Source organism: Coptis chinensis, chromosome 8, assembly GCF_015680905.1.
Source record: "Coptis chinensis isolate HL-2020 chromosome 8, ASM1568090v1, whole genome shotgun sequence".
Lineage (NCBI taxonomy): Eukaryota > Viridiplantae > Streptophyta > Magnoliopsida > Ranunculales > Ranunculaceae > Coptis > Coptis chinensis.
In genome coordinates this window covers 89,636,826-89,663,564 of record NC_141463.1, presented here as the reverse complement: position 1 = coordinate 89,663,564, position 26,739 = coordinate 89,636,826, and the positions used below count along the sequence as shown (strand labels likewise).

Here is a 26,739-nt window from a genome sequence, read left to right as displayed (position 1 = left end):
GGTCAGCCACTTTGAGCCCTTCAAGTACTGGGTCATCAACTCCCATTTCCTTGAGAGTGGCTGGCATATCATTCCTTCTGAGCCAAGGATCATTCAATAAAGAAGTGGTGGCACCACTTCCTATGCTCCATATAAGCCCACTACTTATTTTCGGGAAAATTTTATGTACGCTTTTCCAAAAGAAAGAGGCTAACTCTGGGGGTCTAGTAACATCTCCAATCCAAGTTTTCCTATAGATGCTATTGAAAGTTTTAGTCCATAGAGATTCCAAATCAGTAGCTGCTTTCCATGGTAGCTTGGACAGCATTGCAATGTTCATATCCCTTGCCTTCCTGAACACCAGCGCCACTAGAGCTTTTGGGTTTGCATAAGTGTTCCCACCCTATGGTGTGGACACTATTTGTTGAGGTAGTATCATTTCAGAAAAAGTCTCTGCATGCCTTGTCAATCTTATCACAGATGGACACAGACAGTAGATAGGTAGCCATGACATACAAATGTGTTGCTTGTGCCACAGATTGAATCAGAATTGCTCTCTCAGTCTGGGAGAGCACCTTGGCTTGCCACTCTTTAATTTTATTGTGAACTCTATCCACAAAATATTTAAAATCTTCTGTTTTTTTTTCTTGAAAGCATGACAGGAACCAAGATATTCAAAATCTTATGTTTTTTTTTTTGAAGTACGTTAGTCAGCCTGCGCAGGACTAAATATTTCAATATCTTAGTAAACATCACAATGCAAAAACGTGACTTTTGGTTCTTTCAATGTTTACATCATTGCACGTAACTTCTGAGAGCCAAAACTTTGCCATTATGTTGATATTTATTTATTTTCAAAAAATCTATTTAGACTTGCTTAATAACTGGGACTCTATATCTCACATGACATTCAAATTATATTTTTCTTTCTAATAATAATAATAATAAAAAAAAGTAAAATTAATTCTATTCAAATTATAGTTCTACTCATACTCCCTCAATAACTCTATTGGGACTCCATTTTTTATGTGGCATCAAAATCATTTTCGTTCTTTTCAAAATTCAAAAAACAATATATAAACAAATTAATAACAAATAACTTACCTAATTAATAACTAAAACAAAAAATAGTAAAAAAACAAATTACCAATATTTCGACAAACAAATCAGACAAATAAAGAAATAATAAGCCTTAAGACAAAAAAAAAAAAAAAAAAAAAAAAAACTAAATTAAATCATCATATTTTTTTGACATTTATATACACCATATATATTAACCATTTGTTCAAGTTAATTAATAGATAGAGAACCATATGATTTTTTTTTTTTCCATTCAAAATTAATATAAACTAAAATTATAAAAAGTGGGATGTGACAAAAAAAAAAGATCGAGAAAGGAAATTTAGAATGAAGAGGTGAAGTTTTTCCAATTTTTTATTTGTTTTTTTTCTTTTTTTGTTTGTGGAAATATGGGTAAGTTTTTTTTTTTGTTATTTATTTATTACTATTTTGGGCTTTAGTTATTTAATTGGGTAGGTTAGTAGTTGTTTATTTGTTTCTATTTTTGTTTTTTTATTTTTGGAAAGAAAAATATTATTTGTATGCCACATAAGATATGGAGTCCCAAAAGAGTTATTAAGGGAGTCTAAATAGATTTTTTGAATAAAAAAACAAAAAAATAACTAATAACTTATCAAATTAAATAAGTAACACCCGAAATAGTAACAAATAAATAACAAAAATCTTGCCTATATTTTAAGGGTGTGCATAAAACCGATGTATCCGACTAAATTGACCGACCCGACCCGAGCTATATGGGTCGGTTATCCGTTAAGGCGGTTCGGATAGGTTTGTTAAATGGCAAAACCGACAGGGTCAGTTCGGTGCTCGATTTGTATTTGATATAACCGAAAATAACCAACCCGATCCGCAATATCTTAATATACTACTACGAATGATTTTCAAGTTAAATATTGACTTCTGAGACTACTACACCAGAAAAGAGCTTCTATAAAAAAAAATTCCGGGTTCAAGTAGTGTTCCTCCAATATAGAAGTGTTTTACATAATAATTTCTATGCATTTGTATATCAAAAATACAATTCATTAACCTATTGTGCCTGCTAATGTGCTTGGCAGGTCCGAAATTGTGGCATTCCTATTTTGTTGGTAGGAAAAACAAATTATTTACCCAATTGTCTCTCTGAAAAAATTAATTTCTTTCTCAGATTTTGGTTTATCTGTGATGGAGCATCTTTTGGGTCTTCTCAAAATTCGTGTCCGTCGAGGCATTAATCTTGCTGTTCGTGATGTCTGAAGCAGTGATCCTTATGTTGTTTAGAGAGTTAGAGAGAGTTGCAAGCCAATTTGAAATTGGTCTTAAGTTGTTGTAGCTATTTAAACTTCTTCAGTATTATGGTGTTGGTATACTATCTGTTTTGCTCTCAATCTCTGTGGCTTGTTTACTAAATGATGGAAGAATTTCAGCTATTTGCTTTCGTGCGGTCCCTTTGCTTTCAGGAAATTGTGTTCCGGATTCAAGTTTACAGCAATTCAGCAGTCACATGATCCATAATTGTCTTGCAGGAAATTTCTTTTTCTTTTTCCTTCTGAGAAATGTAAGTGTAAAACAGCAGGTCACCTTTCCTGTAAACTGGCGATGCACATACTCCTATTGTAGATCTATTAGCAAACTATTTATGCAGTTGTAAAATGCTGATGTAAACCTGGTGTTAAAGTCTCTCTCTTTCGTAACCTTCGTTTGGAATTCTGTAGAAACTATTGGCTACCTGTTGATTTTGTAACCCACTATTTGTTTTGCAGGTTGCAATCAGCTGTATTAAGCACATGATTAAGAACAAATTCTTTCGTATAATATGATTGCAACATTCCCGTAAACGTGGCATTTAACTATTCAAAATTATAGATATATAGTTTCCAAAGTATACACTGAAAGCTGAACTATACCATATTGAAACATCACAATGCAAAATATTCAACAGAGAGTTAGAGACAAAAGACTGAGAAAGATATATATAAAGAGCTATATATTGATCTGTACAGAAAATTGGAAAATTACATTATTACTACAATAATAATGCACCCAAATTATATTTCTATTTCAAAAAATCAAAAAACAAAAATAAAAACAGATAAATAAGTAACAACTTACCCAATTAAATAACTAAACCCAAAATAGTAATAAATAAATAACAAAAACTTACCTATATTGCACGTAGAAATCAAACAAAAAACAAAAAACCAACGCCCCAAAAAAAGTTTCACTCCCTCTCTCTTTCTTTGTCAAAACCAACACCCTTAAAAAACCAACAGCCAAAAAACAAATCAAACACATCGTACCCCTCTTGAATGGAGAACAAAAAATCACACAATTCTATTAACTTAAACAAATATGTAGATGAACTAAACATGGAAGATAATGAATGATCTGAATATCAAAATGGTGTGACTGAAGATGAAGAATGTAAAATAGGATGATTTGTTTGCCACACCCAATTCAATTTTTTTATTTTTTATTTCTTTTTTTGTTTGTGGAAATATTAGTAAGCTTGTTGATTTATTTATTACTATTTTTAGTTTTAGTATTTAATTAAGTATGTTATTTGTTATTATTTTGTTTCTATGTTTAGTTTTTGATTTTTGGAAAGAGAAAGTGGGATTTAGATGCCACGTAGGAAATGGAGTCCCAAGGGAGTTATAGAGGGAGTCTGAGTAGAATCGCTCGATTTCCATAAACAAATTAAACAAAAAAAAAAAAAAAGATAAAGAAAAATAAAAAATAAAACCCAACGCCCTAAAAAAAAGTTAGGCGCCCAAAAAATTCACCTTCGTCATTCTCAATCCCCTCACTCTCTTTCTTGCCACAAAATTCCATATTTTATCACTTTAGTTTACATTAATTTTGAATAGAGAAAAAAAAAAAATCATATGATTATGTATCTATTGACTTAAACAAATGTTTGGATGATTATGTCAAAAAATATGATGATTTATATCACAAGTGCACCCAATTCATTTTTTTTTAGAGTTAATGTTTATTTTTCTTTATTTTTTGGTTGATTTGTTTGTGGAAATATTATTTATTTGTTATTTTGGTTTTAGTCATTTAATTAGGTATGTTATTTGGTATTAAATTATTTCTATGTTTGCTTTTTGAATTTTGGAAAGCGAATAGAATTTTGATGCCACGTAGGAAATGGAGTCCCAAGGGAGTTATTGAGGGAGTCTAAGTAGAACTATTCATTTATTTTAGATTCAAGGAGATATTCGAAGAAGAATATAACAAAATATTTTTTGTAAAAAAGTAAAACACAAGTGTTTTCACATCCAAAACTCAACCTCCTATTTGGCTTATGCATGTAACTCAAAACAATGCTGATATTTTCAAACATTATGTTTGAACTAGGCCAGAAAAGGTAATATATAGTGTTTAACTAACTCATCTACCAGTTTGGTATTTCTAAAATAGTAATAATAATGGATAGCTATTTACATACTAAAAAAATCTATCTAGACTCCCTTAATAACTTTATAGAGACTCCATATCTTACGTGACATCCAAATTATATTTCTCTTTCCAATAATAAAAAAAAAAATGTAAAAAAAAAATAACTAATAACTTACCCAATTAAATAACTAACACCCGAAATAGTAACAAATAAATAACAAAAATCTTGCCTATATTTTCACAAACAAATTAAATAAATAAAGAAAAGTAAAAAAATAAAACCCAACTCCTTAAAAAAGTTGGGTGCCCAAAAAATTCACCTTTGTAATTCTCAATCCCCTTACTATTTTTCTTGTCACAATTTTTTTTTTATCAGTTTAGTTTACATTAATTTTGAATAGAGAAAAAAAAATCCATATGATTATCTATCTATTGACTTAAACAAATGTTTGGATGATTCTGTTAAAAAATATAATGATTTATTTCACAAGTGCACCCAATTCATCTGTTTTTGGGAGTTAAAGTTTATTTTTCTTTATTTTATTTCTTTCTTTGGTTGATTTGTTTGTGGAAATATAGGCAAGTTTTTTTATTTATTTATTATTTTGGTTTTAATAATTTAATTAGATATGTTATTTGGTATTAATTTATTTTTATGTTTGTTTTTTGAATTTTGGAAAGAGAATAGCTAGGATATTGATGCCATGTAGAAAATTGAGTCCCAAGGGAATTATTGAGAGAGTCTGAGTAGAACTACTTTTTGCATACATCTTAGCGTTTAGGATATACACAAATGTTTTACCTTCTCAGCATAATCTATTTATACATTACTAGTAAACGGGCACGTGCGTTGCACGTGCTAGAAAAGAAAAATTGGGGTGGAGAAAATCAAAGAAATGAACGACATGTAAATTAGAAAAGAAAATTAAAAAATTCAATGAGGAAAAAACACTTTAATACGCTAGTTGTATTTTTGTTCGATTCGATTTTCGATACTCTGCCATGTTGCGAATATATATATTCAAAGAGGTATTTAACCGTCTATAATTTAGTCAATACATAATTATCAGTTCATTTCCCACAAACTAATTTAACAAAAAAACAGGTAATGAGAAAAATGATAGTGTTATTCATTAAAAAAAAATTGTTGGACTGGTATTAAAAACTCTAATATTGCTTGCAATAGACGGAACTTATGTAAGTCAGAGGTGCCATGTTGAATAAAAAACTCAACAACAAAATCAGGTTGGAGAAAATCAAAGGAATGAACGCATATAAATTAGAATAGTAACATATTACTTTTGTTTGAACGGATTATGTAAAATGTTTTAGATTAATACAGGCCGAGGTCTGACAAAAAACTTCAATAAGAAAAAACACTTCAATAAGCTGTTCAATTCGATTTTTGTTGATCAGCAATGTTGCGAATAAATATATTCGAAGGGGTATTTAACCACCTGTAATTTAGTCAAAATATAATTATTAGTACATATCATACAAACTAATTTACCAAAAAAAAAGGCATTATGTTAATGAAGTTAACCTGTGTGTTGCTAGTTGTGTAATTATCTTGTCGAACATTTATATGTGCTTGAGGAACATTATTGGATTCATATGAGTGTATTACTTGTAAGATATAAGAATATTATATCATGGTGTGCAACATACTTGTTATTATACACTGGAGAATAAAATATATAAAAAAAAATGCAAAAGATTAACCTGTTTTTTATCATTGTCTTCAAAATGATCTAGCTAATCCATCGTCAGTGTTTTTTTTTTTTTTTTTTTTTTTTTTGTCGGGTTAAATAAGTAGGTAGCTTGGACAGAGAAAGAATTTGTAGCTAGCTAACAAAAACAATATTTATTTATTTAGAAACAATTATATTGGGAAACAGTTAGAAAAAATGCATTGGACACTGTTAATATTTGTTCTATAGATCTATTAATTAGTCGGATATAATATGTGGAGTGAATTGAATGTGTAAATAATAGTTTTCGGGAAAATGGCTATGTGGCAAGATTACAATTTAAAAGCTTTCAATATAATGTGGATCTTATTTCATGTGTATGGAGATTGAATGATTCAAATGATGGAGTGATGATTTTTTCAAACTATCTTTATAGAGGCGACAAAATGAAGAAATTATGGATGCTAGCTAGTTGCATAGATCAATTCTTACATTGGTTATTGGTCCCATTCTAGAGATGTTATTAGCACTCAACTCCACATGCATAACTTTGAAAATGTTATTAACACAATGCAATGGAATGTTGGTTTTTGAGAGCCAAATTAAGTGTAATGATCGAGTATTTAGCAGCAGGTGCAGAGTGCACAGTGAAGAAGTGCAGAGGAATTATAAGCGTGATCCATTGTGCATACATAGAAGGGAAAAACGTTAGAGGTAAAAAACTACATAGAAATAAGCTACGTAGAAGAGTTTCATAATGTCATTTATAGCGAAGATATACATATAGAGTTTTATAGGGAAGATATACATATAGGGTTGGTAAGATGACTAAAAAGAAAAAAATATAACCTGATACTGTGTATTTTTTTTCCATCACATAATGTTCAATACAACTACAACAAATGAGTGATGGTGTAAAAGTATTTCCAAAGTCATTGTTTGGTTGATATTCCATGAAACCTCGTATTCAGATCCAAATGATAGAATTGAATGAAATGGAAGACCAAAATAATAAAAGATGAGTACATAACATGCATATGTGAAATGAGACCACTTATGCTTTCGATGACCAAATTAATATATCAAAGCTAATTTGTTATCGCATTACACCAAAAATGGATGAGCAAGATCAGTAAAGCCGAGGCAAATCGGCAAAATTGCATTCAGTCACCATATCATATCTTGTAGAGTTCCATGCATTAATCGCTAGTTGCATTAAATCAAAATCATGAAGTCACAATGAAATTCAGATCATTGATTGATGAAGTAAACTCAAAGATAAACAGTTTGAAAGAAAGAATATTAGACAATGAATTGGCGCTTTTAAATCAAGGTCCCAAGATGAGTAGCCACTAATACATTTGGTGAGTTATATCATAACATGCTATTTAAAAAGATGAAAAAAAAGTTGGATTGTACTCACAAATGTGAGGGTTGATCATCATCCCCGACATTACACCCGAATCTGTAAAAAAAGAAAACCCATTAATGCAACACTACTATATTATTGGGCAGTAAAGCTCGTAATACAATCATGTAAAAATATTTCACTGTTTTTAAAGCGTTACCTGTAGGCAAATTATTGAAAGCCTATCTCGAACAATATGTTTTGTAATTTGTATAACCCAGGTGGCTCACCACAAAGTGATTGATCAAAATTTTAAGTCCATCAACGCATCTATCGCCCTCAGTGATACAAATAATATAATATGACTTCTAGCTAAGCAATTAGTGTATGTATAACGACAAATAATCAAAGTCGATGTGCTTCCATTGGCCATTGCCCCATCCATGTAGTGTTTTGTACAACTGATGGGTTGAGTTTGTTCGTCTCCAACTCTTTGTTTCCATTTGCTCTTAGCTTTACTTTCTTATCTTTCCCAATCATCTAAGTGACAGAATAGGTACTTTTTTGTTCTTGCAATTCGCCCTTCTGTTCATCCTCAGACGTTTGATTGTCTAGCACTCCCGCACCTAAAGTATTGACGTCTGCTGCCACTTGCCTATCAAATGACTTTATTGATTCCTTGTACCTCCAAGAAATGACTGTGGACATGTATTTTTTTTTTGGAAGAGAGTAGGGGGTTATGGCTGACCCCAACCTGGCATTAGAATCTTAATTAAACCCTCTCATTCTTATCCTCCTCAATAATGTTCATGAGAGTTAAGGGGAGGTACAAAATAGTCAGTTACAAACTCATTTTCTTGAGCAGCAAGGAAGTCTGCTGCTCTATTAGATTCCCTAAATACATGTAGAAAATTAACAGTTAAAATACTTCTCAAAATGGCTTTAATAGCGCCACAGCCTAGTAAGTATGCACATTGCCAAGACGCTTCTTTGATCCTTCAATTTAATAGCCCTCATTGAATCTGATGGCACTATGATTTTCTGCACCGCAATGAGTTGACAACCTTTTAATCCCCCCATTACATATAGCTCCTCAGTTCTTGATATAAAACTGATCTTTGGCCACCACCTCTAGTGTACGCTAGTAGAACTTGCCCTTGATCATCTCTTATTGCTACTCCTATAAATTGAAGTGTTAAAACTTGAAAAATAACTGTTGACATGTATGTTATAGCTAAGTAGCAAGTAATCAAACAAACGACTATGGACTATGGACATTGATACTTGATATTTTGATAGCACCGCTACAAACAGAATGGTCCTGTATTTCTAACTTAGTTTCTACCGACGATAATAAAATCCATCGAATGTTTGTTCCAATGTTAATTTACAACCAGATCTATACATTATTAAAAATATCAATGCCAGTTTTCAGTCAAACAATGCTACAAACCCTTTTGCTTAAATCAAGCTTTATCTATACTTATTCACCACTCTTTAATTTATTCACACAGCAAAATGGCTTTGGGGTTCTTGAAAGCCTTATCCTTATTATTTTTCTTACTCTTTACAAAATCTTATGGTGAACTTATAACAGCACTCCCAGACCAACCAAGCAATGTTTCATTCAAACAAGACTGGGTATACAAAGAATCGATGCACAACATGGCCGAGCTTTGTTCTACTATTTCATTTTTCGATTCAACGATCCTCTTATTCGTCCCCTCACCTTGTGGCTTAATGGAGGTTGACTTCAACTATTACATTTTCATCTTGTTTGTGTGTGTGTTGGGGGGGGGAGTAGTTTTAGTACATTTGTTAGAAGAGTATGTCCAAGACTCTGTTTCTCTCTTAGAAACTTAGACGCAAATTCCTTTGCTTCTTGAAGAATCTGCTCTTTAGGAAATAGAACTTGAGAAGCTCCGTATAAGCTTAACATTTCTGTAATTCCTTGGCTTGTTTGTCCAACGAAACAAAAGAATTGACCGTCTCTCTCAAAATGTTGAAATGCATATGCAACAAATACAGAAATGCACAATGCAACAATGTACTTAATCGTAATTGCACAAATCAAAATAAAGTATTATTCTCTAATACTTATGAAAACTGTTTGTCAACTTACTTGCATTAACATCATTAAACAAAGACAATGTACAAAAGAAGCCTCGACCTCCGAAGCTGCAATTGAACTCAAAAAGCAAACTATGAATAGAAGTCATATTGATCTTGTTCAAATTTCAATTTAGAAACGACCGTCCCTGAACTAACGAATGAGATTATCGTACGATTTCCAATCAGCCAAATATCTATTCTCCACTTGCTAAGTGCATGTTTTCAAATGAATCATTATCCTCTTTGAATTTGAAATGCATCCTTTTTATTATGATTTCGAGGTTTGATCAACAACACTTCGAAGAAGGACCCATATTCCTATCTGGTTAACTTACAATATTTTTCTATAATTCTTTTATGGTTGGATGATCTAATAATTCACGTAATTAACAGTATGTCCTCCCTATATGAATTATCTAACGTTAAAGGAACATATTAGACAAAACAATTCGAGTGGAGCAGTGAAATTATGTACCTTCTAGTTAACAGCACATGCATTGTTCCCATTCTAATGTTCTGAAGAGGTAACCCACATATCATGCCTCTGCCCATCATTTACCTCGATTTTAATGGAACATTCCCTGCCACAATATTCAAAGTATAATGAGAATCACATTTATCCTAAAGCAAAAACGAAGAATCAACACTGATAGAATTGCAGATGGGAAAAGATATTCTACACACAAAAGTATGGCTATTCATTTTGAGAAATATGTACATTGCAACAATATGTTGTTAAGAAAACTTTGAAAGGAACAATTTCACACTGTCGTTAATGAAATTTTTTATGTATGATAAAGAAAAATTAAAGGGAAAAAGTAATAAAAATTTTAGCCGTTATGCACATATAACGTAATTCCCATCTCAGACTATTTTCTATCCTAAAAATATTAGAACTTCCTGGACCAAACCGCCAACAAATATTTGAGCATTTAATATATATATATATATATATATATATATATATATAAAAGTGAATAACTCATACCTATTTCAAGTTTCTCTTTGTCAAATTAACCACAGACCTACATTAGGCACCTCATTATTCCATTTTTATTTCCTTTTAACCACAACAAATCCAGTCCTTGAAGATGTCCATCCAATGACATCTCACGCTTTAATCCGGCCCAAACGATGGAGATACAACACTCTTATTGTCTTTCTCCTCCAAAAAAAAAAAAACAAAACCAAAATTGATCCTATTCTCGCCAAATTAGGTGGCTTACACACCATATGATCTAGCTAGTTTATGACTAAGATATAAAAAAATGGACAAATCAAATGGAAAATGCACCATTTGAATACTTGTGTTGTTATCTTAAACTAAATGTACACACGAAACTCTGCAACTAAGTCCCACCGAAAAATAGCATGTCAAACTTGTTCATACGCCCGAGTTGTGGTACATCATTGCGAGATATTCGATTTACTCTAACAAACACCAAATGGGCTCATATTCGTGAGTAGAAGACCAGAAATGAGCGATGCTTGAGACCTCGGCAACATGCCATGTTTTGAAAACCAGCCTTATGCATACTACACAAACGCGGAGGTTGAAAACTGTAATCTTGTAAGGCCCCAAGCTGAAACTTCGATTGGTTAGTAGGCATTTGACATGCCCGCCGCAATTTAAACAGTTCATTAATAACATGGCAAGTTGTAAATTCCGACTTAGAGATATAAGATATAAGTAATTACCTTCCATAATTACGGTCATAGTCCGGTCACTACGATCCTTTTCCCCTCTTTTGAAATTGCAACATATAAACGGACTTCGTAAGTATAGTATCAAAATTACCTCATTTAAATATTCCCATACCAAATCAGGCTGGTTTATGAAACCTTGGTCAGTAGCAAGAAGATAAAGTTTTCCCTTGAGTTGCAAGCAAAGTCATCATGTCAAAACCACATATATTTGTCAGGAAGAAAAGAAGAGAAAAAGAAGAATAAAGAAATCAACAATAGAAACTATAGCCAGTATAAGTAACCTTGAACATGGTGCTGAAATGATTGTTACGGAAGAAAACACAGAGCTCACGTTCCTTCAGACCTTCTAGTAAGCAAAATAATCTGAATAAGAAAAAGTTTGCCAAAAATCAAATTATTACCAAATTAAACACATGGGAAAATCCCAAAGACAGAAGAAATAGGACATTACAGTACCCATATATAGTTAACTGGCTACATTGTTTTTGAAAAAAATCCTAATTATTTCTCCTGCAGCAGATTTTGGAAAAAATAAAAGAGAGAAAAACCGGTGGTTAGAGAAAATATACGTCTAATTAGCCGCCAAAATTATGTACAGTTTACACCATCTTCATTGTTATCAAATAGAACCTTACCATTATGGTTAGTGACATCATTATTGGCATGAGACTCGCCTCAGGCCTTTTCCAAACTTTGTTCACCAAAATTACCTCTCCTTCATACATGGGCTCTTGATTCTGATAAGATAATAATCCTGAATGTAGTATCCGATCTTCTCCTTCATATATGGGCTCACCGCCATCGGGGCTTGAGGTGTCACTCTTGTGGACATCCATGTGATCTCTCATTCCACCGGATAAATCAGAATCGATTCAATTGCTGCGGATGTAGCGAGAAAGCGCTTTTTTCACAATCGGGGGGGAGCATAATATCGTTGACTATGGAAATGAATGCCCGCTACTAATTCTTCCTCGGCTACGGTAAATCAAAAGCGCCCGGGAGACAGAGTGAGAAATCAAGGCAGGTTCCAAAGCAACTTGCGTAACACAACCGAGCGAAAGCAACCGGTGAGCCCTAAAAGATAGACGGATTTATTGGATTTGAAGTTCAGTTCAACCGAAATGAAGTTGTCTTATCGCTTTTCCGCTCAAGCACGATTAGAGTTGAATCTTTTGATGCTATTAGTTAGCGGCTAAACCCAGCTAATGCAGAGGGAGGGCAGCTGCTACTAAAATAGGTGTACCTTAACGGGTTCCGATCTCTAAATGGATCTCTTTGTAGCTACTTCGATCTCGATCAAATGGCTTAGAATGCCTCTCTACATCCGGATCTCAGAATGATATGGAACTCAATATCGACTGAAACCGGAAGGGGTGCTCCATAGCTTCAACTGATATCGCTTCTAGCCTACATCAAAGAATGGATCACGCCCGTCATCATAAGGGCTTTTCCGTATGGGGTTCGATCATCGGCCCCCGTGATGGCTCCCGGCTAGGAGTTCTCACTTCAGCGGATATTCGAGAAATACAGTCCGCCACCAAGTTCTAGGTTTAAAATAGTTTTCATTCAAATCTTCTTCTACATTTGTATCTTTCTCGATTATCAATGAAAGTAGAGCTCGAGCCTTAGAGTTCTCATGGCCCCCACCTCCCCGAAGCAGTTGAATCAAATAGCTCGCCTTTTTTCATCTCGCCTGAACAAAGAAACATCCGTGCTCTTATTGGGGAGAAGGGAAGGTTTTTGTCTTAAATAGATTCTCCAACAGTGAGTTTCACCCAACAATCAAACTTTAAGAAATTGTTTATTCATAAATCTATTGCAAGCCAAAGCCTACCTCACAAATTGAGAACCATCCCCGCCAACAGAATTTAGCTTATCGACGTCACGTGGAATATTAAGCACACTCCTCAACTTCAAAGGTTCCATCCCGTAAATAGAAAAATGTAGAACCTATGCTTATACATATGAAGAGCTAAATACTCGGGCCAAGTGAATCTAGTTCGACTTTTAAATGTTAATGCATGTAGGAAAGACCGAAAGAGCTCAATCTTACAACTTAATATTGTTCTTTTCCCCCCTAATTTATAATTTTATTTGTAGTATACTATTATGTTGTCTGCTGATACAATAACCTTATTTAAAAGACAAATTCCTAATGCTCTTCAATTTCTTTATGTGAATAGTTCATGTACTCAAAATATATTAATGTGGCCTATGTTTTGTATTTCAAAAGTCTTGAGCAATTATTTAGCAATCCACCTAAAATATTGTACAAGATTTTCCAATTATCACTCATCGCCTAGGCTTTAAAAGATTCCTTACTCGAAGTTGTAATGGTCAATGTGTTCATTTTGTATTCTTCAAATACCAAAGAATGATCGGCGCATTACCCGAGCAAAACAGCCCATTAAAAAGGTGATGACATGAAGAGTATTTGCAGTCCCTGCAGCCAACATTGCTAATGTGTAAACCAAAGGCAATGCCATACACGCTCAAGCAAATGGTAATCCTAAATTTAGAAACACCAAAGTTCGATAGAGTTTAAAGTTTCTCTACGCTTCATATTGGTGAATACATTAAAGTTAGCGTAATAGTATAAACTTACCCAAATAAAGAAAGCATGAACATCTTCTTTGAAGGCTATAAAAGATGTGGTGGAGCTTTATCTCTATTGGACATTTAAAAAGAGAAAATATAATTGAAACAGTTTTACGCTAACACTAATCAAAGAGAAGCTAGAAGATGAATTAAGGAGTTGCCAAGTAGCTTAATTCACGCACCTTTTCGAACATGAAGGCAAAAGGGACTAAAAAGATCGTTGCAAACGCTTGTCTATAGAACACAAATACAAAGCTGTTCATCCCTCCATCCAGTGCAACCGTGGAGAGCAAAAACATGCTAGCATATATGGTTTGTATTATAACCAACCATAGATACCATTTTGATGTATATGGTCGAGAAGCCAAGTAGGAAAAACCAAGACGTAGGTGGTAGATTGAACGTACATATTTCTGCACATCCATAAAAATACAAATATAAGTAAGATATAAGTCTATATACAAATACATGCATGTAGGAACATAATCGTCAAACTTTGATTGTATTTTATTGAGTAGTGTTGCGCGCTGTTTTCTGCTTCGAGGAGAACAAATTCTTAAACCTTAATTCTTAATTCATGTAGTTACTGAATCCATACAGATAATGTGGCAGCCAATATCCACATAGCATCAGCTAGATCGGTTGTACATAGCATTACTTTTCCAGTGTCAAATATGGCATGCACACTCCTGCAAAAAAACAGAAAGATACGTTCTCAAAGCAAAATTCCAAGCAAGATGTAAACATTTCTAAAAAAGTAAAGAGTAAAACTGAATGAACTATTCATGTCTTTGTTTTTTGTTTTAGCTATTAGTCGTGTGATTCCGCCTTTGTACATCAAAGAACATAGAAAAGCATGTTTCCCCTCCTCCTTTATCTGGGCTTGGGACCAGCAATGCAAGAACGGATTTTGCATTAGCGGAGCTAAAATCTTTTTGATAATTATGGCGATAGTCATGGATTAAATGTTTTAAAAATGAGACGTATAGGAATAAATACATACAATCTACCACTGAGCGCACTACGTAAAAAAATTTAGGAAAATAAATAATAAAACTGGGAAAAATTAATAATGATACAAACTATCAGAGGAACTGCGAAGAAGTTCAATATTAAGCATTGCTAGTGTCATCATCTAAAAGCAGTACATCATGGGAAAATATATTATGTAGTCATGGGTTAAATCTAAAAGTTAAGAAGAAAGAATAAATTAAGTGAGAAACATAAACCATAAAAATCAAACTTAAATTACCTATTTGCATGCGATTGTTAGGAGTGTTTGTGTATCTAGCGTGTCCAGGGAAAGAAAGTTGATAAGACGCTGCACGCCAGTAGGATGTGTTTGTGTATAGGATGTTGAAACTGGAAAACAGTGATCGACACAAATCAATGCCAATAAACAAAGTATGAAGGAAGAACTAAAAGCCCCCGCCAAAAAAAAAGAGAAATTGCTAAAAAAAAAATGTTGTGTGAATACCTTTAGCAGAGAAGACGAATTTGGTGTTTGAAACCGCCTTTGATATCAATTTCTATCACTAATACTACGCGGATGCCTTCTTCGAGTTGTGTACACCCCATTGCCCAACTCTGTACAAACGCAAAAATGAAATAAAATAAAATTAGACGAAATGCACAAACTGAGAGATGAAGGGCAGTAAGCAATAGAAAGGAATAGAAGACATGGAAAAAGTAAAAGTTGTTCAAACTAACCTCATCCATTGCGTCAGTGCAATTCTAACAAAAAGGAGGGAGAGAAAATAGTGGAGTTTGGGGAATATAAAAAGCATACAAAGAGAAAGAGAAAAAATTCGAGTTTGAAATAGATTGGTGTTTGGAATAGAAGGAAACAGAAATAGAGAAGTCAGATAGATGGAAAATGGGGTCGAAACGGTGCCTTTTGAAAGCAGAATTTTACGTGTTTTTTATCCGTTTTTGGTTGAAGGACAAATTTACCCTTGCACATAAGTGTGCAAGGTTTGTGAAAATTTTGTGGGTGAAACTTTCGGGTACCCTTTTGATTTAAAAGATTGGTTTAAAACAGAAGATACGGACACTAATAAACGGCAGCTAGTTTTCCCATTATATATAAGACTAGATTTTGGACCCGGGCATACGCCCGGGATCTATTAAATATTTTGTTTGCTAAAAAGGCTTTACAAAATGTCTCACACAAATTTTCGAATCAAAATATATTTTTATTGATAATAAACCGAAATACGTTAATGAGCAGCGATTATGATGCATATATAAGTACTTGGAAACTAAGAGATCAAATTGAGATTGCATCTTCACTTTGTGGTTTAAGATATTAATCCATAATTTTCAAATAAAATTATCTTAAACTCGATTTAGCTTGTATAATAGTTTTTTTTAGATTTATGGTGATTTAGAGGCAAATTTTCGAATCAGAATATATTTTTATTGAAAATAAACCGAAATACGTTAATGAGCAGCGATTATGGTGTATAAGTACTTGAAAACTAAGGGATCAAATTGAGATAGTCTCTTCACTTTGTTGTTTAGGATATTAATCTGTAATTTTCAAATGAAATTATCTTAAACTCGATCTAGCTTGTATAATAGTTTTATTAGATTTATGATGATTCAGCGGTAAATCATCACCGCTCAGCATACGTACTAATGTGTACAAATAACTAAAACAGATTGATTGTTTCCATATCCTCAAATAATACACTACTCCCACTTGAAAATTTTTATCACATGAACATGTCCTACAAACGGGTGTCATTATATTAAATTATTTTAAAAAATATTAGCAACTATGCATAGCTATGAGATATGAAAATTATATTAATTACTCATTTAAATTTCTTGCACCACTCTCTATAAAAAGGAATCATCAAACCTTGATAAAACTTATCGATTTATTTTTATTGTTAGGTTTAACAATAGAAGTAGTTTGATTGAAGTTTTGTGAGAATGTCCAATGTGGCGAAGATAATATTGAAGCTACTTGAATAGCAAGGCATTTCCAATCATAATAAAAGAATTATGATAAACACTATTTAAAATGCAAAACTATATTTGTCGAGACATTTATTCTCCCTACATATAATACAAATATGTTTTAGGGTTATTAGTTCAATGCATTTGCATCAAGTTTCTGATTTTCCATTAATTATTCTTTGAGGTTAGTTTAATGTAGTACGTTGCATCTAGTTTTCAAATTCTCATTAATTATTCATTGAGGTTAGTTCAATGCAGTTGCATCAAGTTTCTAATTTCTCGTTCATTATTATTTGAGGTTAGTTCAGTGCAATTGCATCCACTTAATGATTTCCCGTTAGTTATTCATTAAGATTAATTCAATACAGTTACATCCAGTTTTTCATGTTTCATTAATTAGTATTTGAGATTAGTTCATTACATTTGCATCCAGGTTCCAATCTCCCGTTAATTACTCTTTGAGGTTAGTTCAATACATCTGCATTCAATTTTTGATTTTCCGTTAATTGTTTTTCTAGGTTAGTTCGATAGTTTACAATTTCTATACAATTTGCATATATGTAAGAGTCTATTTTTATAAACTCACTTTTGTTTTGGGTTCCTAATTACTTGTAATTACTCATGTGAGAAGGCTAAAAAAACGGACATTTATGCTTTGAGGTCAGTGCGATACAGTTACATCCGACTTTCGATTTTCAGTTAACTATTTTTTTAGATTATTTCAATGTATTTGCATCAAATTTCTGATTTCCAATGTATTTGCATCAAGCTTTCGATTTTTCATTAATTATTTTTAAGGTTAGTTCAATGCAATTACATCAAATTTATAATTTCCCGTTAATTATTCATTTAGGTTAGTTCAGTGTAGTTTCATCCACTTTTCAATGTTTGGCTAATTAGTCTTTGAGATTAGTTCATTGCATATGGATCCAGTTTCTGATTTCTCGTTAATAACTCTTTAAGATTAGTTCAATACATCTGCATCTTGTTTCTGATTATTTATGCTTTGAGGTTAATTTGTTGCAACTATATCTGGTTTTTTATTTCCCGTTAATTATTCTTTGAAATTATTTCAATGCATTTATATTTAATTTCCGATTTTCCACCAATTATTCTATGAGGTTAGTTCAATGCAGTTGCATCGGTTTTTGATTTTATGTCAATTATTTTTTGAGTTTAGTTCAATGCATTTGCACCCGGTTTTTGGTTTCCCATTAATTATTATCCGAGGTTTGTTTGATGTATTTGCATACTTGTTCCTATTTCTCGTTAAATATTTTTCAAAGATTTGCATCCAATTTCTAATTTCGTGTTAGTTATTATCTGACGTTAGTTTAATGCAATTGCACCCGGCCAGTTTTCAATTTCTAGTTAATTACTTTTTGAGTTTAGTTTATTGCATTTGTATAAAGTTTCCGATTTCCCGTTAATTACTCTTTAAGCTCAGTTATGTATTTGAATCCAATTTCCAATTTCTTTTTAATTATCCATTGTGGTGTGTAATACCAACGTCTACTGATCCATCTGTAGTGTCCTTGCAAACATAACATAAAAAGTAAATTATGCTTGATTTACTATATGTGGGATCATCGAAGATTATCCAGTTCTCGATTTCCCATTAATTATTTTTTAAATTATAAATGACTCACTATGTGGAATCTTCAAAGATTATCTACGAACGGGTGTTGTTATATTAATTATTCTGAAAAATATTTGCAAATATGCAGAACTATTATATATTAATATTATATTAATCACTCAACCAAATTTCTTATAACGTGAAAACCTCACTCTCCATTAGAAAAAAAGAACTTACCTTTGATAAAACCATTCAACTTCATTTTGTTGTTTAATAATAGAAGTTTGATTGAAGTTTTGTGAGATTGCCTAATAATGTGAAGTTCATATATATATTGAAGCTACTTGAATAGCAAGGAGTTCCCAATCATACGTAAAGAGATAAGATAAACATCATTTTAAATGCAAAACTATATTTATTGAGATATACCCACAACATATAACCCAACTATGTTTTGAGATTAGTTTAATGCATTTGCATCCAGTTTCTGATTTTTCGTTATTTATATTTGAGGTTACTTCAATGCAGTTGCATCCAATTTCCAATTACCGTTGTTTTTTTTAGATCAGTTCAATGCAGTTGTATCAAGTTTCTGATTTCTCATTAATTATTCTTTTCGATTAGTTTTATACATTTGCATCCAATTTCCAATTTCCTGTTAATTGTTCTTTGAGGTCAGTTCAATGTATTTGCATCTAGTTTCTGATTTCCTGTTAATTATTCTGTGAGATTAGTTTAATGTGTTTGCATCCAGTTTCCGATTTCTCGTTTATTATTTGATAAAGTTGCATTTGCATCTAGTTTCCGATGTCCCATTAATTATTGTTTGAGATTAGTTCAATGAATTTGCATCCAATTTTCGATTTTTCGTTAATTATTTCTTGAGGTTAGTTTAATACATTTGCATCCATTTTATTTTGTGAGATTAGTTCAGTACAATTGCATCCGATTTTCAATTTCCCGTTAATTATTTTTTAAGATTAGTTCAACGCATTTGCATCGTGTTTCCAATTTATAATTAATTTTTCTTTGTGGTTAGTTCAATGAATTTGCGTCCAGTTTCCGATTTCCCGTTAATTATTTTTTGAGGTTAGTTCAATACATTTGCATCCATTTTATTTTTTGAGATTAGTTCGGTCTTGCATTGCATCGGTTTTCGATCTCCGTTAATTATTTTTTAAGATTAGTTCCATGCATTTGTATCGTGTTTCAAATTTATAATTAATTTTTCTTTGAGGTTAGCTCAATACATTTGCATCCAGTTTCTGATTTTCCGACAATTATTTTTTTATGTTAGTTTGGTGTATTTGCATCCAAGTTTAGATTTTCCATTAATTATTATTTGAGGTTAGTTTAATGCAATTGTATCCATATTCTAATTTTCTATTAATTAATTTTTAAGATTATTTTAATGCTTGCATTTGCATCCAGTTTCTAATTTCCCATTAAATATTATTTGAGGTTAGTTCGATGTATTTGCATCTAGTTTTCGGTTCCCCATTAATTGTTTTTTGACGTTAGTTTCATTTAGTATTATATATTTTTTAAAATATTTGTCATTATTGCTTTGCCGTTATTTTATTTTTTTTCATTTTCTATTATATATTTTGTGAGGTTATTTTTTGTATAATTGTTTTTAACTATGTTTTGAGGCCGTGTTAAAGATATATTCGAAATAAGTCGGTGCTTTATTATAGACACTAAAATTGTATGATTTGTAATAGGAAATTAGTTTCTACAAATCACTTATTTTTTCAAAGAATTTTTTTATTTGATCAAATATATAAGAATTGGAACACTAAAAGTGTTTGATTCGTAATAGGAAATTACCTTTTACAAATCACCTATTTTTTAATAAATTGTTTTATTTGATCAAATATATAAGAATTGGAAATACAATCAAACTCTCTAAATATAAGAATTAGAAATACACTCAAACTCTCAAAAGAGGTTCAATGTGCGATGGGATTGTAAGCTATTAGAAAATATTATCTTTTCATATTATAGTGACACATAAGAGAGAAAAAAAACTAACTCTCATATTAGAGTGCCACATAGGAGAGAGAAAATCCTTCATTAGAGGTCTCTGCTTTAGTATATAGATAATAGATATATAAGATATATCCTGTAAATTCACATATGATGATCTTGTCCTTTGACAGAGCCGGTCCTGGGGCTATGTTGCGACGCCCAGTTTTAGAGAACTTGCATAGGCCCAGGGCCGGCCCTGTCCATTGACCGTACAAGGTAAAGCCATTTCCCTGGTCTCAGATTATGTGCATCGACGCAAAGTTCACAGGTTCGATTACAACATGCTCAATTATCAAAAAAAAACAGAACGTTACAATATTGCTTTGGTGGTCATATATCTATGCTGTACAGTGTTGCTGTTATATCCATGCTTCTCTAGTTTGCAAGTTGGCATTGCATATTGGCAAAGTCACAGTATGCATTTTGTTTCATAATACCAGCGCAGCCCAATGATTTGCGAGACATAGACTTGTTGGACTGTCGATAATGCGTGACCATGCCCATTGTATATCTTCTATTCTTGTTAGTTCTGCCAACTGCATTGGAGAAAGTGGTGTGAGCATTTTTCTTTTCTTCTCTTGTTCGAAACTTTAGTACTAAAAACTTTGCTTTGACATGTTTCCATATGCAAAATTCAATCCATGGACAACTATCCAAAATCATTTCCTTTTCACCCCATTTAAATGAAACAGCTCGTATGATTAACTTTTTGGACTGGTTTTGTAAAGGATTCTAATTAACTCCATAATATGAGATGGAAACCTTAAGCTACAAAAGTTCAGTTACTTACCCTTCCATCACGTAGTTCAAATATCAAGGAATCTTGAGAAAATAGAATTGGTCGAACTGATGCCACCTGCACAAGACTCAGAAACAATGGTTGTCAATATTTTATTATACGTTGTGTGCGCTGCCTGTGTGACTGAATGTAGATTGCTACTAACCTTGGTATCACAGTACCTATTGTGATCATTTACGTACTGTGCATTCCTCTCAATGCTGTCCAGGGCATCTTCGCCGGCACAATCCATTTGGTTTTTATCTTGCACTCCGGTTAAGGTTTGATCTAGGACAGAAGGGAAACCATAGCTTTTCCATTTCCATGTTCTCTGATCCGTATATCTAAGATATACTTCACCATCTGAACCAATCAAAAACAACTGATTGTACTCGACGCAAGGGCCTGGTGCACCAACAAAGGATACACCTTTATATGGGGTTCCATGCTCCACCCAATTCCATCCATCCATTGTGTTCCACTGATACTCAACGAGGCCACCATCTTCGGCAACCATGAATATAGAGCCTGTAAGTGATAGAGGCGACTGCCTCATGGAAGTTCCTGGAAATCTTGATAAGATCAAATGCGGAGACTGAAGGTGCTCATGCCATATTTCAGTGACTTTGTTATACTGATACAGTCTTCCATTCCTTCCGACTGTGAACACTATATTTGCTCTGAACATTTCCTGATCGACTATGTATGCAACTTTGGTGTTTGGTGGTTTTCTGCAATCTTTCCACTTGAACTTCCGCAATGCGACCTAAATGAGAAAAGGTTAAGTATCCATCTGAATCAATCAAAGATCATGCTCGGGTTATCTATCAGACGCACACGCTTGTTTGTGTATGCATCATATAGACATACTTAAAGAAATCAAGATCCATACTAGTTTTATGCTATTAGTTCAAGAATATGGTACTCATTTTGACTTGTTTGTTTTCAACTTACTGTAAATTGAATTAATCTTCCGGTCTTGCTCACAAAGAAGAGTGCATCCTCTGCAGTAACTTTCCAAGCTTTACCGGGCATTTTATCCCATGGAGGACCCCCAACAACTTGCCTTCCCTTCCTCAAAGCTGTGCCGTTTATCCATGTGAGTTCATTTTCTTCATTCCTTTCCCTGATAAGTACATTTCCATGTGTGTCAACAAGGAATAGACTCCCATTATAGTTTCCTAGTAAACCTTTCATCACTGTTGAGTGTTCATGCCTCAACCACAACCATATATTTTCTGTATAAATATATTCAAAGGTCGAGCCATTATCTGTAATCAAGAAATATGACCTTCCTTCTTGCATCACTCGCATACGGAAATTATTGTTGATCCCGTTTCTTAAGAAGTTGTTTTGGTCCCAAGATTTATCTGGGCTACTATGAACTGTACTTGGAGCAAGGTAACTTCTATGAGTTTGGCCTACTTTCCTCCTTTTTATTCCTGTACTAATACTCATTCCATTTGCTTCATCTCTCGTACCAGTGATGCAATTAAAGGGTCCACGTTCTTGCATGCAGTATTCTGCATTCCATCCTTCAGATTCCGGAGCATCCAAGATTGACCATTCATAATAAAATGCTGCTTTTTTCCGCACATTAATCTGAGTTGGAGGTGAACCTTCACCACCAATGCCAGATAAATGGAGTTCTGCAAGTCTACCGTCATCTAGGGAGAATAGTATCCTCCCAATTTGAATCTGCAGACCAGGAATTCCTCTTGAAGCTTTTGCTTGCAGTGGATGCATGTGATTCACCCATGCCTCTTTCACTTGCGTAGCTTGAGCTCCGCCTGTCTTTACACAAAACAACTATAAGCATTACTAACGTCTTGATGACTTTCATTATTTTAGGAAAACTTTTCATTTTGTGAACAAACAAAAAGCAATTACAAAATTTAAAAGAAGCTCACCTGAAGGCTTTGGTAATTGATACTCGAATACAGAACCAGTGGTTGTAGTGCAAAACAATGAGAAGATCCTGTCAGTTAACTCATCATGTACAACTGCTGTGATAGAAGCCAAGTGATAGTCTTCTGGACCACCATGAAATATCCATCTCCACTTCCTCTGGTGTAGTCGTCTCTCAAGCAAATAACCAGTCTGCGTATTCACAAAAGAATTGTAAGCCAAATAATATTGGGAAATAACTGCCATCATTAAGTCGATGATTGTCAAACTAATTCAGTAATGGAAGGTGGTAACTAATTTAGCTGGTAAAAGCCGTAGAAGTTGAAACCACAATAAATCTGCGAGGCTAGATTCCGAAGATGTACCTCAGTTAAGAGAAATAAGGATATAGAATGAACTCCAACCAAGTCAAACAGAATACATCCTTTAGATGGTGCCAGTGAAGTTTCTTTTGCAGAGCCTTTACCATGTATGTGTTTCTTCCAGGATGGCTTTGAGCTCTTATCAAATTCATAAAGTTTTCCAGAAGAACTGCACTGCATTATATCACTTTTAGCTACACTCAGTATCTATCAAACTTGAGATTTATTTAGACTTTCATATCATTAAGAGTTAACAATTATATATACTTCATTTAGCAAGACAAGAGGGAATGCATAGATTGATTAAAGAAAGTTTTATATGTTAACGTTCTTACAAAATGTTAAGGATAGGTTAGTTTGGTACATCAATACTATTTAAAGTTGATGTCTACTTACACTAAAAATAATTAAAAAAAAAAAAAAAAATCAAAAATCAAGATAATTGTGATGGTTTAAATTTTAAGCGATGGAGGCTTATGCCTCACTACTGAGGCGTCAGGCGTACCCCTAAACGCTTCAGGAACTCCTCACACTGAAGTGTAAGCTTCCATTGCATAAATGCCTTATTGAACGCGGCGTTTTAGGTACTCCTCTAACTCCTTTTAAAACAATGGTAATATGTTCGGAAGCTTTTATGAATTTATCATCTAGGATTGTAATAATTGAGATTCCTATTTACATACATATGTTGAACATGTATACGAAGGTGGTACTGTGCTTGTTAGTAGAGTACCTCACTGTGAATACTACATCTGGTCTTATACTGGACGCATCAGCAATGGCTACTACATCTCCACCAGGAGGGTGACCATGATATATCCACCTGTTTAGAAAAGTCAGTTTGGTATCCAAATATATAGAAGTAAATTTTAGTTCCCATTACCCTTACCTCTGGGATTCAATGTCACTGAGCTCCACTAGCGATCCATTCATCATGGCAAAAAATGCTCTCCTGATTGCTAAAATTTGTCAGCAAGGCTATTTCCAAAAGGAAGTTATCAATATTCCTATGAAGCATATCTCCTGCAGAGGTGATGTTAAGATAACAAACAAACTAAATCAACTTACTTACTCTCCATCATATGAAACAAAACCAGTCTTGATCTGAAATGGGAAGCTTGATTCTGTTTCCATACTAGGTCCATATATAGTTCCGAAATCAATCCAAGTTAGCTGAGAGCTTTCACTTACTTGCAACTGAAAAAACATACCAGAATAATAGCTGAACAAAGCACGAAGTTACGAAGATTTTGGACCTTGAAATTCAATTCTATGGAAAAACTACTACGTGCTAATTTAGCAGTCTGTTAGTGATCAATTCTGATTCATCAAAATAACATAGATAGCATATATAAATCTTGGACATGAAACAAACCAAATTATATTTCTTAATGCACAGCAAAAACCTGTTAACTTTCAAGTCATAGTGCCAAGGAAGATTGTTTGTATGGAGAGATAATGGCTCTGTTCAGGTAGCTATCTCCTAATAAAACTATATCTGTCACACTTTATTTTCATCAAACTCCATATATGAAATTTATCCACGTCAAAAATTATAACTACGAGTTTTCACCTTTACTGAAGGAGAAAGTGGACAACCTTATAGAGATACCCGGCTTCGGATAGTGCAAGAATTGTCTGGTTGATAAGAAAGACTGAAACTGCAGGACCTGCTGAAAGTGGTAAATCATGGGGAGCTATTACCCACTGCACACCATTCCAAAATCTCTCATAAATAGAGCCACTTTCCCCTGTCACCAATATAGATGTCTCTGACATTCGAGTTAACGAAATTCTCTTTCTGATGTTCAGAACCATATCAGAGCCTTCTTCTGATTCTGCTTTATTAGAATGCTTGCTTTTCGAATTCTCCCCATGTTCAGGTACAAAGCATCCTCCTTCCAGGCACTCTTCTTTCTTCTTTGGTGTCTGATCAATCGACGCAACTTTAGAACAATTTTCATTGACACAAGAAAGCAGAGCAAATGGTAAGTTCACTTCAACCCAGCTGTTAGACTTTTTATCTAACTCCCAGAATCTATCTGTTCTCTTTTCAAATATCTGTGTAGTCATGTGTGTTAAGTGATGTGGGCACCATGAAGAAGGATTGAGAGCAACTAAATGGTTAATCCTTAAGAAGACCAATATAAAGAATTTCAGATGGAACTCAACCATGTTGTTTCTAATCCTTTTTATCAAGGAAAACTTAAGAAGTACAAGGGAAAAATAACATTTCCAAGTACCTCTTTGTTTTCCTCTCTATATATATATATGCAACTTCTGATATTTTGATTTTTGATAGGGTCAGTTAAGGGTTGTTTGTTGGTTTGTTAGATTCCTAGATGGACCATAGAAGAAAAAGGTGAGAATGAGCTTATCAGCATATTATACTCAGAGAAGGACAACCTTGCCACAACTGGCAAAACAAGATTTCAGTTGTCTGTTGGTGGTCCTTCCATGTACTTGGGAGGAGGGAGAGGGATAGATTGGGTGCCAAGTTGATGAACCGAAGTTGGCTGCTACTTGCCTACTTGTTACTGCAAGTTGCAGCGTTTTTATTACATATATAAACCACCTTGGTGGTTGTGACTCCCTTCTCAACTCTTATAAAAGTCATGAGTCAGACTTTGTGGTTGTGACTCCTTCTCTCAACTCTTATGAGGTCATTACTCATGAGTAAGAACAACCTTAATCTTTCATTGGCTTGTTTTACAATTTTCAAATTGGCTATAATCATGTGGTTAGTTCTTCTTAGTAGTTAATGATGCATATCTTACTTAATAGATGGTGACTCCTACAAGAAATAGAAAAGGAACATATTCTTTTCTTATTATTCAAACCAAACTTTTGATTTATGTTCCTAGGAGAAGTCGTGCAAGGAGGCCTGGGCTTGTTTATTTGCACTTTAGCTAAAGTTTAACAGTATTTCTCACTGCATGTTTTGTATATTAGTGTTTGTCCATCCGTTGTATCAGGTAAGTAAGGAAGTATTGAGACATGGAAAGTGACACAGAACCAGGATATGTCAGCAATATATTGATTACATTATTCTATTTTTGGTGCATTCGGTTGCCAAGAATCCATATGTCATCGCCTAAACCCAGGGATGATATTTTGCTCACCTGCTCATTGTTGACAATATTACAATTTACAAATTTACAATAACTGGTAGGATACTACAGTCTTCACATGTTTCGCCCTCCAAATTTTTT

General features: G+C 33.4%; 1 protein-coding gene and 1 long non-coding RNA gene across 4 annotated transcripts; both read right to left on the bottom strand.

Annotated features, from left to right (window-relative positions):
• Positions 1-14,092: 14,092 nt before the first annotated feature.
• Positions 14,093-15,224, bottom strand: LOC147484144 (uncharacterized). Its single transcript, XR_015203565.1, has 3 exons — positions 15,155-15,224; positions 14,501-14,591; positions 14,093-14,315 (listed from the first exon to the last, which is right to left on the bottom strand). It is a non-coding gene; the product is annotated as an uncharacterized LOC147484144 (long non-coding RNA).
• Positions 15,225-20,694: 5,470 nt separating this feature from the next.
• On the bottom strand, positions 20,695-25,878 carry LOC147484143 (uncharacterized). Of its 3 annotated transcripts, none has more exons than XM_086576687.1 (10): positions 25,127-25,878; positions 24,600-24,724; positions 24,417-24,479; positions 24,261-24,350; positions 23,531-23,696; positions 23,168-23,357; positions 22,212-23,047; positions 21,424-22,023; positions 21,270-21,335; positions 20,695-21,015 (listed from the first exon to the last, which is right to left on the bottom strand). In XM_086576687.1, exons 1-10 carry the CDS (start codon positions 25,700-25,702, stop codon positions 20,908-20,910), a joined length of 2,820 nt encoding a protein of 939 aa, XP_086432813.1. In that variant the 5' UTR covers positions 25,703-25,878; the 3' UTR covers positions 20,695-20,907. The 3 variants fall into 3 exon arrangements, with proteins under 3 accessions (XP_086432813.1, XP_086432814.1, XP_086432815.1); XM_086576688.1 differs by having other exon boundaries at positions 25,101-25,231; XM_086576689.1 differs by having other exon boundaries at positions 24,596-24,724; positions 25,127-25,178.
• Positions 25,879-26,739: the final 861 nt, after the last annotated feature.

Excerpts from the sequence above, each read along its gene's own strand:
- LOC147484143 (XM_086576687.1), bottom strand. The coding sequence starts at position 25,702 with ATGGTTGAGTTCCATCTGAAATTCTTTATATTGGTCTTCTTAAGGATT. Across the intron at positions 23,358-23,530 it reads CCTTATTTCTCTTAACTGAG|ACTGGTTATTTGCTTGAGAG; the intron begins GTACATCTTCGG and ends GTGAATACGCAG. Across the intron at positions 21,016-21,269 it reads TTGAACTACGTGATGGAAGG|TTGGCAGAACTAACAAGAAT; the intron begins GTAAGTAACTGA and ends TCTCCAATGCAG.